General features: G+C 38.9%; 2 protein-coding genes across 3 annotated transcripts; both read left to right on the top strand.

The window, feature by feature from the left end:
- The first annotated feature begins 399 nt into the window (after positions 1-399).
- Positions 400-8,318, top strand: LOC103143227 (MAP kinase-activated protein kinase 2-like). 2 transcript variants are annotated; one of them, XM_016675089.1, is made up of 10 exons: positions 400-1,189; positions 2,814-2,953; positions 5,311-5,375; positions 5,458-5,537; positions 6,045-6,171; positions 6,291-6,366; positions 6,680-6,804; positions 7,451-7,507; positions 7,622-7,702; positions 7,820-7,979. In XM_016675089.1, the coding sequence occupies exons 1-10, from the start codon at positions 923-925 to the stop codon at positions 7,876-7,878; spliced, it is 1,077 nt and encodes a 358-aa protein (XP_016530575.1). In that variant the 5' UTR covers positions 400-922; the 3' UTR covers positions 7,879-7,979. The 2 variants fall into 2 exon arrangements, with proteins under 2 accessions (XP_016530575.1, XP_007559746.1); XM_007559684.2 differs by having other exon boundaries at positions 404-1,189; positions 7,451-7,536; positions 7,820-8,318.
- Positions 8,319-9,042: 724 nt separating this feature from the next.
- On the top strand, positions 9,043-14,150 carry LOC103143267 (wiskott-Aldrich syndrome protein). The gene is made up of 9 exons (XM_007559727.2): positions 9,043-9,230; positions 10,822-10,968; positions 11,248-11,334; positions 12,424-12,499; positions 12,645-12,720; positions 12,799-12,868; positions 12,973-13,126; positions 13,265-13,464; positions 13,551-14,150. The coding sequence occupies exons 1-9, from the start codon at positions 9,132-9,134 to the stop codon at positions 13,659-13,661; spliced, it is 1,020 nt and encodes a 339-aa protein (XP_007559789.1). The 5' UTR covers positions 9,043-9,131; the 3' UTR covers positions 13,662-14,150.
- The last annotated feature ends 766 nt before the right edge of the window (positions 14,151-14,916 follow it).

Raw genomic sequence — 14,916 nt, 5'->3', positions numbered from 1 at the left:
CATGGGGTGAGCACGGTTTCTGAGCATTTGAAAGCATGTTTTCTGACTAGATTAGCAAAATCAGTCTAAATTTTTGAATATATCACCAAAATGTATTTGTTTTTAAATCATTCTCTGATCAGTCGTAAATCAAATACTATTTTAGCCATGTTCACAGGCTTCTAACAATTGCTTGGTAAAAAGAAAGAGAAAAAGAAACAGTCTACATGGGAAAGAATATTTTAATAGAACATGACTTACTATTTTTGAGCCACGCTACGCTACGGCCCCCAATCCTTCAGGATCCTAACAACGCCTCTGCTTTGCACTGTGGTTTGAATATATGCAACAACGGCCTGCCATAAGTTAGTGTTTTCCCGCTGGCTGCGATATTTTTTTCCAGGGATCAAGTTTCCGTTTCAGCAGCCGTGAGGTCTGCCGATGACCAGCATTGTTCTCAGCTCTCTCTCCGTCCCTGCTGGTTGTCCGTCGTTACGTGCCTGTTCCTTTAAGAAATCTGTGAATGGTGACTGAACTTGAGCTTTCCGCGCTGACGTAAAGGGTTACAGAGGTTGATGTTCCCTCAGAAAGCGGCAGAGATCTGTAATGAGGACCGCATAGGGGGGTGGAACTGATTTTCTTATTACTATTTATGCTCATTTTTAATGTTTCAAATGAAGTTTTAAGTTGCCTTGTCTTTACTTTTTGCGAACATAACGGTTCCGCTTAAACCTCCGCCCTTTTCTGAGAAACTCTTTTGCCCTATTTTCAGATTTGCCTCTTTTTTTTCTTGTTCTTTTTTCTTTCTTTTTTTTTTCTTTTTTTTGCCTTTGCAGTCTAAACAGTCTGGAAATACCAAAGTCCTCTTGTTGGATCACAATGCCGCTGGATTGCTCCTGTTGGAGACGGCAGTGAGCTTCAGTCGGTTCGGTTTTAAGTGAAAATGCTTCATATTGAGGAGGAGGAGCAGGAGGGGACTTCGAGCCCTGCGCAACACGGGACGGCGCTCCGCAGCAGCGGCTCCTCCAGCGTGGGCACCAGCAGCAGCTGCCCGGTGGGGCTCCTGCCACCTGCTTACCCTAAAGCGGAGTTCAAGAGAAACGCGGTGACTGATGACTATAAGATCACGTCTCAGGTTCTTGGTCTGGGAATCAATGGCAAAGTGCTGGAGTGTTACTGTAAGAAAACCGGGGAGAAATGCGCCCTGAAGGTTTGTATTTCCTTTCATTTAATGTCTTAAAAACCATCAATAATTAATTTCCCCTCAATTTTTGTTTCTGCTTTAAAATCCTACATTAGCTTACATTAGTTAACTTTCTTGTAATTAAAATATAATTATTACATAAATAATTTTTAAGCAGTAATCTAATATATTGCCCAGACATTGATGTGTTTTTTCCTCTCTTTTTTTTCGCTGCCTGGACAATGATATGCTCTGTAATGATATTGCATAATAGTCTGTATGACTCTGGCATTTAACAAAAGTAGTAATTTTCCTCTCATCCACTCCACAGTGAGTGTTCAGCAGTGAGCTCAGATTTAATCAACAAGCAGCGCGTTGCAGCGAAGCTTTCTAAACAATAAACAGGAAGAGCGGCTTCAAGTGACTTCTTCCGAGAGTTTTTCTTTTGGAAAGTCTGAAGCTATGACTAAGCAGGTATGGTGAAATCCTGGCAGCCCCTGCATTCCTGGTCAGGACTCATTTATGAGTAGCACACTCTTCAAAACATCTGGTTAAAGAAAAAAAAAGAAAAAAAACAACACCTAATTAGTGTGATTTTTATTTATTTATTTATTTATTTATTTATTTATTTTCTGGCTTTGGCCTGGACTGAACTAAAAGAGGTTTGGGTTTGAAATTAGCACACTGAGTTTTCATTCCCATTCAGTGGTTGTCAGATGTTGCAGGTGAAATATTGTCAGAGGAAGATCATTTTCAACAGAATTGAAAAATTAATTATAGTCAAACATTTAAAACTTTTGAAATTTCCTTTATTCGATTATTTTTGTTGTTGTTGTTTTTTAATAAACTTTTCTCCCTTCAAATTGTGTTTTTTTTCTTCCTTAGAATAAACTAGCAGTAAAGTGAGAGCTACGTCTTTCTCCAACACTAACAAACCGCTTTAAAATGCCGTTATTCATTCAAACAAACTGAAATTAAATGTTTCTTCTTGTTATGTTTGTGGAATATCAAACAAGATGTGTTACATTTTTTTCTATATTTAGAAAAAAAAAGCTTTTAAGTGCCTCTTTCTTCACTGAGGCCTTTTCTGTGAATAATGTTCCTGCTTGCGTTGGCCTTCAGCTTTTCTCCTGACAAACGTTGCCACTCGCTGTACACGACCTGTTCAAATCTTCTGTTGCGTCACATTATTTATTCCAGCTGTACGCTTTCAGCTGTCAGACATAACAGTCACTGAAACGCCGACAGCTACTTTTCTGAATACCTATAAACACACCATTATTACTCAGACGGCTCTTGCACCTAATTTAAGGCAACACTTCACAACAGGAAACACTTTCAGCTCTTGGTCTGCTGGCAGGGATAAACTTCCCCTGCGCTGCTTGTTATGTGTTGGCAGGCTGATGCAGAGACCGACTCCCCCCCCCTCGCGGAAGCTGAATGTTTTCTCACATCCATTGCTCCTCCAGGATTCAGATTGCACTTGTGATTTTCTCGAGGACTGAAGCGTGGATCCATCCAGAGAGCGCGCGGGGGGACGTCATAAATGAATCATGTTACCGAATAGCAGCCTCAAAGTTTCAGTTTCAGCGCCAATTTGAGACTCTGGTCTTGCGTGAACATAAGAAATGTGTTTTTGGTGTTTCGTCAGATTCTCTACGACACTCCTAAAGCCAGACGCGAGGTTGAGCTTCACTGGCGAGTGTCGGGAGGCCCCCACATCGTGCGAATCCTCAGCCTGTACGAGAACATGCACCAGGGGAAGAAATGTCTGCTCATTGTGATGGAGTGGTGAGTGTCACCAACAATCGAACAAATTCAGACACAGACAGCTTTAACCACGCGCTGCCAAACAGATAATAACTACCTGCGACTACAAAAAGTCTCCTAATCTTCTTAAACTCCACAGCTAAAAACTGGGGTTTCATTAAAATTGGCCCCTAAACAATGGTTACATCAAAATGCAGAAAACTAACCATAAATGGGTGTTTTTGGGACTCTGCAGCCAGAGTCACCGTCTTTGTTTCAGGCAACAAGTTAAGCAAATCAAGTTAAACAACAAAAAGCTCATAAATGCAAGTCAGGGAGAAAAATGCCAGATGATTCATCGAGGTGTAATCAACACTGCTTGCTTTTTATTTGTTTACGGCTTTTTGGTAGTTGTGTAAAAGAAGAACCTGTTCTGGTGTGCTCCACTTTTTCCTCTCTTAAAAAGCTTAGAGGTAAGACATTTCCACAAAACCTGTGTCTCATCTCCCACAACTAAATTTAAGCTATTTTCAATAAAACATGGCCACGGAAAAATGCATCCCCCCCCCCCCTTTTTTTATTTTTACATTTGCTCTCAAGTTAAAAACAGCAAGTTGGTCTCTGACTTAGATCAATATTTATTTTTCCGCCTTTCTATCACCTGTGAGCCAGAAGTTTTTATTTTAATGTGATTTTTCGTGTCTATAACACGTGTTCCTTTTATTTTTTTTACTTTTGCTCATACTTTACTGTAAACTTTTAAATATTTCATTCTGTTTCTTTTTAATTATTTTATTCACAATTATCAGCTCTTTTGTCAGTGTCTGCTGTTTTTAAAGTTGTTTAGAAATCAAGCCTGCTTGTTCTGGTTTGGCCCAGTTTGAGTTTAAGGAAAGTGTTGCTGTCCTGCACGTTTATCCTCTGAATCCTTGTTTACCCTGAACCCTTAATCTCCCCTGGACTGTTTTTGGTCTGCGTTTCGATTAGTGCTGATATTTATGTGAAACACATCCTCTGATGTTGACAGACTCGCCCAAATCTCTCCTCCTCTGTAGCTTAAAACCTTCTGAGGTGCTGCCAAGTTTGTGAGGTTTACTCTGTAACCTACTGTTTGCAAAGTCACTCCAAAACTTTAGCTGTACCATATTTTAATTCAGTGTAATGGTTGCAGACTTCTGACGTCACTACCTTTGTTGCACTAAAGTGATGAGCCAGAAAATACGTCAGCATCAATACTGGTAGTCAGAACATTTCTTTGTTTGTTTTTTTTTGTTTGTTTTTTTTGCACAGAAGTTGCTCTAAACTCGGTGAAAACTGTTAATTTTCAAAAATGTATTAAATTAAAGTAATTCCCTATTTTTTCTTTCTGTCTTTAAAGGAGTGGAGTTATGGAAAATCAACTCTTTTGAGATTTACATCATGTTACAAAGTCAATACCTTTATAAAATAACTTTATACTATTATAAAGTTATAAATGTAATATAAGTACGTTTAAATGAGATTTTTTTTTTTAATGAAAAGTAATTTAAGTCAGATGTTCAGCTAATATTAAAAGTGACTGAAAACCAATGGGTTTTAATTAGGGAAATTAAAATGATTAACTGTAGGAGGCGTCAGTCAGTCTCTAAGTAGCAAAACTAGACTGCTCTGCAGATTTGCAGCCACCTTTAAGGAATTATTGCCTTAACACAAGCTCCTGTTTCTTACTGAAAAGTTACTTGTATGATGGTTTTGTCTTATTTCAAGTGTACTGAGATATTTGCACAAAAAACTAGAATAAAAATACTTGGAAAGATTTTGTGTTTTTGCAGGGTAAAATGTAATATTTTACAAGTTATTTCCAAATTACCCCAGCTTTATTTGAATATACTTTAGGGACATTTCCAGATTCATTGTCAAAATCAGGTAAAACTTTTTAATGTGGATAAAAAAAAGTACTAGTTACATTGGCAGATGTTTTCACTGAAGACATGAAAAAATGTCTTGCTGTAGGTAAGACATTTTTACCTACAGCAAGACAGGTAGTACCACTAGTACCACTAAAATTACTAGTGGTACTAGTAACTTTTAATCAATATTATTGACGTAAAACAATCTCTTTGATTTTGCTGAAAAGTTACTTGTAAGTTAGTTTTGTCTATCATATTTGCACTGGAAAAATGGCCAAAATTACTTTTTATGTTTTTGCAGTGCATTTCTGGCTTTTTACATGAATCGTTATGTGTTATGACCTGCACTGAGTTTGGTTTTGCTCTGAAGAGTCGCCTCCTCTAAACACTAAATGACCAGGCACAATGGTTTGCTTTGTTCCGATGTGCTGTGGAGAACCGTCCTGTAAGCGTTTGCCAAGAGCGTCCACTCTGTCCCAGTTCTCATCTCTTTTGTCCACCTTGTCTCAGCATGGAGGGAGGGGAGCTGTTCAGCCGCATCCAGGTCAGAGGGGACCAGGCCTTCACTGAGAGAGGTGGGTCAGCTCTTCTGTTCAGCCGCCTGATTCGCGTCTCGTCAGGTTCGCCTCGGCGTTTACGTTGAACTTGTCCCCTCAGAGGTGTCGGAGATCATGCACGACATCGGCACGGCCATAGAGTACCTCCACCATGTGGACATCGCTCACAGAGACGTGAAGGTAACACTGCTGGACGACGTGGCTGAAAAATCATGATATAAGGATTTCATATCAGTCGATATCAATAATTATCAATTACCTTTTTGTTTTAAATATATGAAATACGGCCAAGCTAGTGATGTGATCTTTCCTGTCTTACAGTTTTCACTCCATGTCATTGCTTTTAATTTTTTTTTAAGCAGTTATGAGGCATGTTTGCAAAACCTTAAACTGCTGCAGTGCGTGTTACTCAGCAGATTGTTGCTAGGTAACCAAAGAGTGAGTGAGTTCGTTGATGCCACCCACCTAGCTTAGCTGGCTGCGAGAGGTTGAGCGGATAAAGCTTTTTCCTCTGCCTACATCACCCAGAATGCTGTGCGGCTTTGGATCGGAGTTCAGTGAAATTATTGATCAGACGTATAATCTATTGATATTGAACGTCATGTGTATTGTTCTCGATTTATTGTCCAGCCTTAGTAGAGCATAAAGGAGGATTCATATTTCACTTTTCTTTTTTTACTGTTGCAGCCTGAGAACCTGCTCTACACGACAAAGGACAGCAACGCTACGTTAAAACTGACCGACTTTGGCTTCGCAAAGGAGACTAAAATGCACAATTCCCTCCAAACCCCGTGTTACACCCCGTATTATGTTGGTGAGAACTTTAACCACCACTTGAAGCTACTGTCAGCCGTTATATGACTGATTGATGTCAACTTTTCATGGAGCATCTTTCTTTGCTCGTTACTGATTTGTTTTGTTTCTTCCACGCAGCGCCTGAAGTACTCGGGCCGGAGAAATACGACAAGTCATGTGACATGTGGTCACTGGGGGTCATCATGTACATCCTGTGAGTATCGTGTATGTCTCGACCTCATTCAGCTTTGTTTATCACCTAGATCTGCTATTCAGCTGCTTAAACAAGGAAAAATGTTTTTCTCTGTTTTATTTTAATTTTTCAAAATTTGTCTCTTACTTTTTTCTCTTTTCCATTTCATTGTTTATTTTTTTCTTATTTCCTGTTCTCTCTAGTATTTTCTTCTTAATTTTAATTTACTGTCTTTTTTCTGACTTTTTTTCTCTTTTGTTTATTATTTGTTTCTATTTTTTCCTTATCTTTTGTCCTCTCATCTGTTGATTTGTTTTGTTTGTTTGTTTTGCAGACTCTGTGGATTTCCCCCGTTCTACTCCAACACAGGCCAGGCCATCTCTCCAGGTATGAAACAGAGGATCAGACTGGGCCGGTATGAGTTTCCCAACCCTGAGTGGGTCGACGTTTCTGAGGAAGGTCAGTATTTTTTACCGTTTTCTACATCACACAAATTAAATGAGTAAATAACATATATTTTGTTTATTTGAATCACAAGAACGTCCTGAATTAACACAACACAGTCATAATTATTAAACCGTTTATTTTAGATTTTATGCACTTAAATCAAGAAGAGGTATTTAGCCTGCAAAAAGCCTCAAAGTTCAGTTTTTTAGTGGATCAAGACTTGCTGAGTCTTTCCTTAAAATTTTCTTTATTTTTCTTTATTTTCTGTCTACTACCACATCAGTATCAGATGCTAAGCGTAACAGATTAAACAGTGTTTGGTCGAAAAGAAAGTATTTAAGAAGGAATAAGAATGTCTTTGTGACAGAATGGTAATAATACAAGGCACAAGATCAAATATAACATTTAGTTGACTAAACTGAAGGAGTTGGGAAGTTAAAAGTTCATTAGCAGCACCATATGAAAAATATTTAGTAAAGATTACAATTTTTTGCACAGAACAGAAGCTCTCAAAACAGGCTGCATGTTTAGGGAACATAATGCTTTCTCTGGTTTTGGAAGCAACAGATATCTTGCTTGAATTCAGTGAATTGTAGCATCTTAATGCATTTTCAAAAAAGCACATTAAAATAAGAGCTGTTTGCTTCTGTACCTGCAGCCAAACAGCTGATTGTTCAGCTGCTGAAGACGGACCCCAGTGAGAGGATGACCATCGGTCAGTTCATGAACCATCCCTGGATCAGTGTACGTTCAGACTTTGCTTTCTCTCTGTCTCTAAATCATAACAGCAGTCTGTTCTGTGTGTGATGCTGATGCTCTGACCCAACAGCAGTCGATGGCGGTCCCACAAACACCTCTGCACACGTCTCGGGTTTTGACAGAAGACATGGAGCTGTGGGACGACGTGAAGGTGATGCTCGGTCCAGCTGCATGGAGTTTTGTGTGTGTGTGTGTGTATTTTTAGAAAGTTGCCACTAGGTGGCAGACACGAACCAGATCACATTTATATCTCAGCCTGTTCCTGCAGGAGGGAATGACCAGCGCTCTGGCCACCATGCGTGTGGACTACGACCAGGTGAAGATTAAGGACTTGGACACGTCCAACAACCCTCTGCTAAACAAGAGACGCAACAGGCCAGCAGGTGGCGCTACAGGCCATGCAGAGGGCGCAGACAGGGGCAGCAGGGACGGAGGCGTGGGGTGCATCGGTCAGATAGAGGTGGCCTTTAATGAAGAGCATGGAAAAACGATTTCTGGACAAAACTAGTATAAAACCAAGCTGTATGCAATACTCCCTCCACATATCATTTACTTTGTGTCTTTATTGTTTGTGTTTCATTACTCATTAATAGAAAAAAAAAATCACATTTGTATTTGAACAATTTTAGCTCTGAAAAATAAATTTTGTTTAACACATTTTTCTGAATTTTGGAATAAATTCACACACATCAAGTTATTTACTCCCTAACAGAAGCCAAAAGAAATGTGAAAATGAAAGTAAAATAAAATTAAAAAAGATAAATGGCATTTATGAAATATAATGGTTGACAACTGGAAAAAATAAGAGATCACTGCAAAATTATCAGTTTCTCTGATTTTACTTATTTTAGGTATGTTTGAGTAAAATGAACATTGTTGTTTGATTCTGAACTACTGAGAACATGTCTCTGAACTTCAAATCTAAAATTTAGTATTTATTTGCAGAAAATGAGAAATGGTCAAAATAACGAAAAAGATGAAGCTGTAAATAAGATGGTGGCAGCATTATGCTGTGGGAATGTTGTTTTTCAACAGGGACAAAAGAAGCTGGGTAGACTCAATGGGAAGGTGGATGGGGTTAAATAAGTGCCAATACTCAAAGAAAACTTGTTAGAGGCTGAAAACAATTAGGTTCCAGTAGGACAAACAAATGTTTTGATCCAAATGTGAATTAAAGCCCTGCAAAAAGAATATATAAATAAACTTCATCCGAATGTAATTCTTGTAATTTAACAGTTTTTAAAGTACAGTTGTGGTTCAGATTTGGATACCCAAGTGGAAATGCAACACCAGTTTCAAACATTTGCTTGGACTAAATCAGTAATGATTGCAGCTCTATGAGGACATATGTGAACAGGCTGAACTCTTTCCTGGTGGCTCTATGGCGACAACTGCACATAAACAGATTTGCCTATTCAAAAAGGTGCTCTGTTCACACACTGTCCATAAATTTGCATAAATGCTCGTTTCACGGGAACTGAAGACATCCAGAGCAGGTATGAAGATCAGAAAGGACTCAATGGACGCATTTAGAAAGGACTCGAGAAGAAGCTGGAGGCAGCTGAGCTGAGCAGGAGACCATGGCGCTCAGTCACATCCTCCAGTCTCATGTAATGAGCGACCTGCTGACGATCCGTGAGAAAGGCATCCTCGTTCGTCTGCTGGAACCGCACTGCAAGGTCAGTCCAGTTTATAGCGACTTTACAGAACCAACTTAGCCAAATATGGCTGAAACGTTTAACACAGAACAAAAACTTTATTTATGTGGTTGATTTTTGCTCCTATAAAAAGTATGATTCCTGTAGCAAGGACAGTTTCTATGTTATCAGCTGCTTCCATCAGGAGGTCTGCAGGGTGAATGGATTAGGTTTTCCTGGTAGCCGATGTTTGTCCGGTCGTCCAGCGGCCCCCGTCTGGCCACCCACTTTTGTTGGCGACACCGATAGGATGACCAAAGCCACTGAAACTAAGATCAACTTCGAGACAAATTATTTAATCCTTTTTGTTTTCTCCACAGCTAGAAATAAAAACATCTTTGCCTCTAATTGGATTTTGATCCCTCACATTACCTTATATAATGTTGGGTACCAACTTTTATGGTCTTATGAAATCAGTGAAATAAATTCACAATTTCTTGGTGGTAATTATTAAAGCAAACCATATTTAAAACATGCTGCATGTGTCCAGTGTCCACTTAAAAATCATTAAATCCCTCCTCTGTAAAATAATGATGTTTGTTTTATTAAAAAAATACAAGTTTCATTAGACTTTACTTTCAATAAGGAAAGCAATAAGCTATGATACTATTGAAATGGATGATTCTGGATCAGTACCAAGACGTCATTGGTTCTCTGAAGGGAAACCAGTCTGCTCTGAAACTCTAAAACTGAACCAGAAAGTCGTTCAGAGAGGTTTTTCTGAACGACTACCATGAATGAAAATCAAAAACACTGAACTATCTAGGAAAAAACAATGAAAGCAAATTAGCAGCAGTTAGTAAAACAGACTTTGGGGAGATTATTTGCAGACTGATAGACTGACTGACATATAGTTATCTTATATAATGGTTTTATGACTCATGGGATTTGTTATGAAAACGTTTCCAATTTTTTCCTAGTTTTGTTTTTCACAGCATGGATTAAATGTGTATGCATAAACTCAATCTAGGACTCTCCCTTTAACAAAATTGCATGAGTCCGACTGACTATTTGTGCACAAATGTAGATTTGAAGCCCATAAAGTCACATATTTTCATAAAGTCACCAGTTCCAGCATTGGCCACACCTACAAACAAAATATAATGAAGGTATTTTAAAATGTGATAAATGTAAAACATAGTGACCCAGTGAAGAGGGATATTTTCTATAGCCACTCTTCAAATCGGAAATACAAGAGAACATATCATTCAGGTAAGGTGATCAATGGTCTACATAATTCATGAAATAGTTGAAAGAAAATGATTGCACACCTAAACTTGACCATATTTACAGACGAACCAGTAATTACAAAAGGTTTAAACAACTCAAACTGTGGCAGTTTAGACATGGACCCATGTTTGTTTTGTCAATAAACACAGTGAGCATCATGATAAAGGAGGTTAAAAAAAGGAGAGAGAGAGAGAGAGAGTTTATGCAGCTGCAATGCAAAGTAATCATTGTTTTCTTTGCTTTTTGCACATCTTTACTGGAGATGCTTAAATATTGGCACAACAGTCAAATACATCATATGTAATATATGTTTGCCTGGAGTAACTTAAAAAATGTATCCTAGTTGGTCAAAACTACGGTAGCCCAGATACTCCAGGCCAGTGATTCTGAGGGTGAGAGGCGGAGCTGGCATCGTGTGGACTGCGGTGTGGTCTGCCTCGTCGAGGACACGTCTCTGCAGTCCTTCTTCCTGCGTCTCTACTGCGTTCAGGTGAGAAGAACAAGACAGAGCTTGTTGCTCCTCCTACTCACACATGCAAAAACATACAGGTCCCCCCCCTTCCCTCCTCTGTAAAATGGCAGCCATTTTTGTTTGTTTTCTGTGGTTCAGGCAGAGCTGCACGTATGGGTCAGCTTCCTCTAATCTGCAGTTTCCTCTACAAACAATGAGTCCTATTTAAACTGGTGCATCTGCTCTGCTGCACGTACAACACACAGTTTACGAACACTTGTACTTCTTCTTTTTGCTTTGTCCCTCCCTTTCCTACAGCGTGCCAAGTTACTGTGGGAGCAGGAATTGTACATTCCTTTCAAATACGCTGCAAGTCGAGCATACTTCCATACTTTCCCTGGAGAAGTAAGTCATCTTGTTTGAATAGCCTGTCAGTGTGTTCGCGTGTCCCATGCAGTGTTTTGCAAAAGCACTCATACCATTTAAACTTCTTCACATTTTTGTCACATTCCTGCCTTAAATTTTAACTTATGTTTGGGTGTTTAATCCCCACTCCTTGGTTAATAATTCATGGAGCCATTTTTTTTTATTTTAAATCACAGTTTTGAGCTTTTGGAGACTGAATTTTGAGTCCAATTTTTAAGTCTAACCTCAAATTGGACGGAGAATGTCTGTACACGTCACAATTTCAGATATTGTCACAGGTTTGTCACTTTAGACTTTGACTATGCCATTCAAATACATTATCATGATTTGATGTTAGCTAATCAATTGTAGCTTCCATCATTTTCCCATAAAGAAGAGCATCGGCAAAGCATGATGCTGCCACCACCGTAGGTCAGTGGTAATGCGATGTTTGGGGTTGTGGGCAGTGTTAGTTTTCCTCCACACATGGTGTTGAGCATGTTGGGATAAAAGTTAAACTTAATCTCATCTGATCAGAGCATATTCTACATATTTGTTGTATCACCTACATGGCGTTTGCTAAATTTGAACAGAACTTTTTATGTGTTTCTTTCAACAACCGCTTTCCTTTTTCCCACTCCTACGCTTTTCCTCAACCTATCGCTTCTTTAAACTTTTCCACAACTTTACCCCTGACCAGTCTGTTTTGTTTATTGGTCTCTGTGATGCCGTTTGTCCGCTAATGTTCTCTAAAAAACCTCTGGGGCTTTTAAAGAAAAACAAAAAAGTTTATTCTTAGATTAAGTATCAAGGGTGCTTACTTATTAGATGACCACTCTAATAGACATTTGTTGCGCTAGATTTTTTTTATTGGGATCACATTAAAGGCGTCCGCACTCCAAACTTTCCACACTTTTAGTAATAAAACAGAAAAACATTATGTCCCACTGGTGTCGGTCTATAAAAATCCATGTATGATACATTAAAGTTGATAGCTCTAATTTGAAAAAAAAAAGAAAAAAGAAAAGAAAAGAAAAGAATGAGAAAATTTTCTAATTCACCATCAGATCATTTGTTCCTTCCCTGCAGGCCCACCAGGTCGGGCTCAACTTTGCAAACGAGTCCGAGGCCGAGGAGTTTCAGTCTGCAGTGGAGGATGTTCAAGGTTAGAACAAGGAGCAGATCAACTGTCTGTCCTCCTGTCTCACATGAAATGCGTTTGGTCCTCTTCATAGCAAAGCATATTAAAAGAGAAACTGTTAGAGACTGATATTCCTGGTTAATCTCCTGCTACGTGTTTCTTTTTGCAGAAAAGATGACAGCCATGATTGGGAAGACAAAGACTGAAGAAAAGATCATCTCAACAAGCAGCCCACCTGATCTGAAGTAAGAACGAATGGATTTTAATGAGAAGACTGAGAGATCCTTTGAAAAGGCAGTTTACACCCTGCTTGTGTTTTGTAGGGAAGAAAATGAGGATAATTTGTATGAGGAGCCTGTTTGCTTCCCACCGGTTCCAGCCTCTCCAAGTTTGGTGAGCCAGCTTGTGTGTAGCGAACATAATGTGTTAGTAAAACTGTAACAGCACTGCAGAAATACTGTAACATTTCTATACTTCCCTCCATTTTCTGATGTTAGTTTTCAGGTCTGGATCCTGATATGAAGAAGCTGTTGATGGAGGCAAGACTAAGCGAGGAAGACCTTAAAAACAAAGACGTTGCTGAAGTTGTCGACTGCATCATTAACCAATTTGGAGGACTGAAAGCTGTGCAAAAAGAGCTGAAGAAGAAAAGTATGTTTCTCTCGAAAGGATTTTTTGTTGTTTGTTTGTTTTACAGAAACAACACATTTTCTCTGTTACTAGCTTTTTTTTATTTAAAAAGATCAACAATTGAATAAGCCTGAGTGACTTCTCTGGTGCATTTGATAGGCACAGTTTCACAGACTTTACCGAGATCTGCAGGGGCGTCCATTTCCCTGGCTTTGCAGAAAGGACCCCTACCACCAGTCCCCTCAGCCCAAAACGCTGAGCAGACAACAGATAACACAACCGGAACAGGTGACAGTCAGGATACGCCTCCTGCTGCTCCTGGACCTGGAAGATTAAGAAGAAGTGCCAGTTTTAAAGATGTAAGAGGAGCTCTTGTCTCTGTCTGTCTGTCTGTGTTTGGTATTTTTAAAACTAAAGGACTAATCCAACTGTTTTGTGTTTTTAGGTGGGCTCGTCAGCAGAACCACAAAAAAGCGATCTCATCCTGAAAGCACTGAGAGAAGTATTCAGTCAAAAGCAGATGCTCCGGCAAACCTCAAGAGAATTTCGAGATTAAGACTCAAGAAAGAAAAAAGAGAAACATTAAGGAAGACAGGTAGACGGTGGAGCAGCAGGTGCATTAAGATATGCGAGTTTGGAATATATGAGCTGATTATGATTTTTGTTGTTCTCACCCAAAGTCATTAAAGTTCTGGGGGTAATAGACGGGAAGTGAAAGTGATGATCGCCTGCAACTCGGTAAACTAACGACTTTAAACTTAAAGATCACCAGTAAGTTTCCAGAGAAGCTTTCAAATAAAAACATGCAGAAATGATGCCTGTTGGATTCCTCTTTATGGCGGGGGTTTTAAAAATAGCTTTCAAAACCGATTACTTCTTCAGTTAATTGGAACAAGATCCATGGAGACTCTCTATAAACTGTTTAATTAACTTCACTGTCTGTAATGTTTCCAAACATAATGAATTATGACGGTCACACATTTACCTGTGAAGAATTGAACACTTGTATTTCACTTTCTCACAATAAACTTAGAAAAGTCCAAGATTTTCTGTGATGTTTTCCTAATAAAACTTCATCATTTTTTGCATTTGGGGGTTATTTACAGAGAAGCCATAACATATTTACATGGGAAATGCGAGACAGTGGTAGTTAACTTGAAGTTGTTTTAGTTGTTTGATGTTTTTATTACAGTGCACATAAAAATACAAGCCATTAAGTTCCTCCAACATTATTCTAGATAACCTAGTTTTAAATGGCAGTGGAACCCAGCCAGAACAAAAACTCTGTAAATGTTTTTGTTGTAGTTTCAAACTGCATAGTGGTGTTTTGGAAATATATGAAGATAATTAACCTATTTTAAAAAGAACTGGCACTGGAGAGAAACAGTTGATTGAGACTCCTCCGGGTTTAAGGTGTGGATGAATTGCTCAACTGTCAACAAGGCGTACGGGCCAAAACTGAACCCATCCCAAACACACAACACTGCCGAGATTAGATTAGTTCAGCACTCAAAGATAAAATGGTGAAGAACATCTGAAAACTGATAGGAGAAACAGTATCCCAATCAATGGCTACACATGACAAAAAATAAGACAATTATTAGACAAAAAGGATTGAAGTGAGAGAAATGTGACACAACAAAGATGAAGTGATAAAAAATTATGCAAATATAGAACAAAATAACTTTAAAATGTCACAGAAGAGCTTGAAAGGAAAACAAAATGTGCAGATTTACCAGTTAATGATGTAGGACAAGCATAAGCACTCAGCAACCTTTTACATTCAAAGGGCCACTTTTGCCCCTGATGCT

The sequence above is a fragment of the Poecilia formosa genome, unplaced genomic scaffold (genome assembly GCF_000485575.1).
Source record: "Poecilia formosa unplaced genomic scaffold, Poecilia_formosa-5.1.2 Scaffold106, whole genome shotgun sequence".
Classification (NCBI taxonomy): domain Eukaryota; kingdom Metazoa; phylum Chordata; class Actinopteri; order Cyprinodontiformes; family Poeciliidae; genus Poecilia; species Poecilia formosa.
Note: the sequence above shows the minus strand (reverse complement) of the source record. Positions and strands in the feature narration are given on the sequence as shown.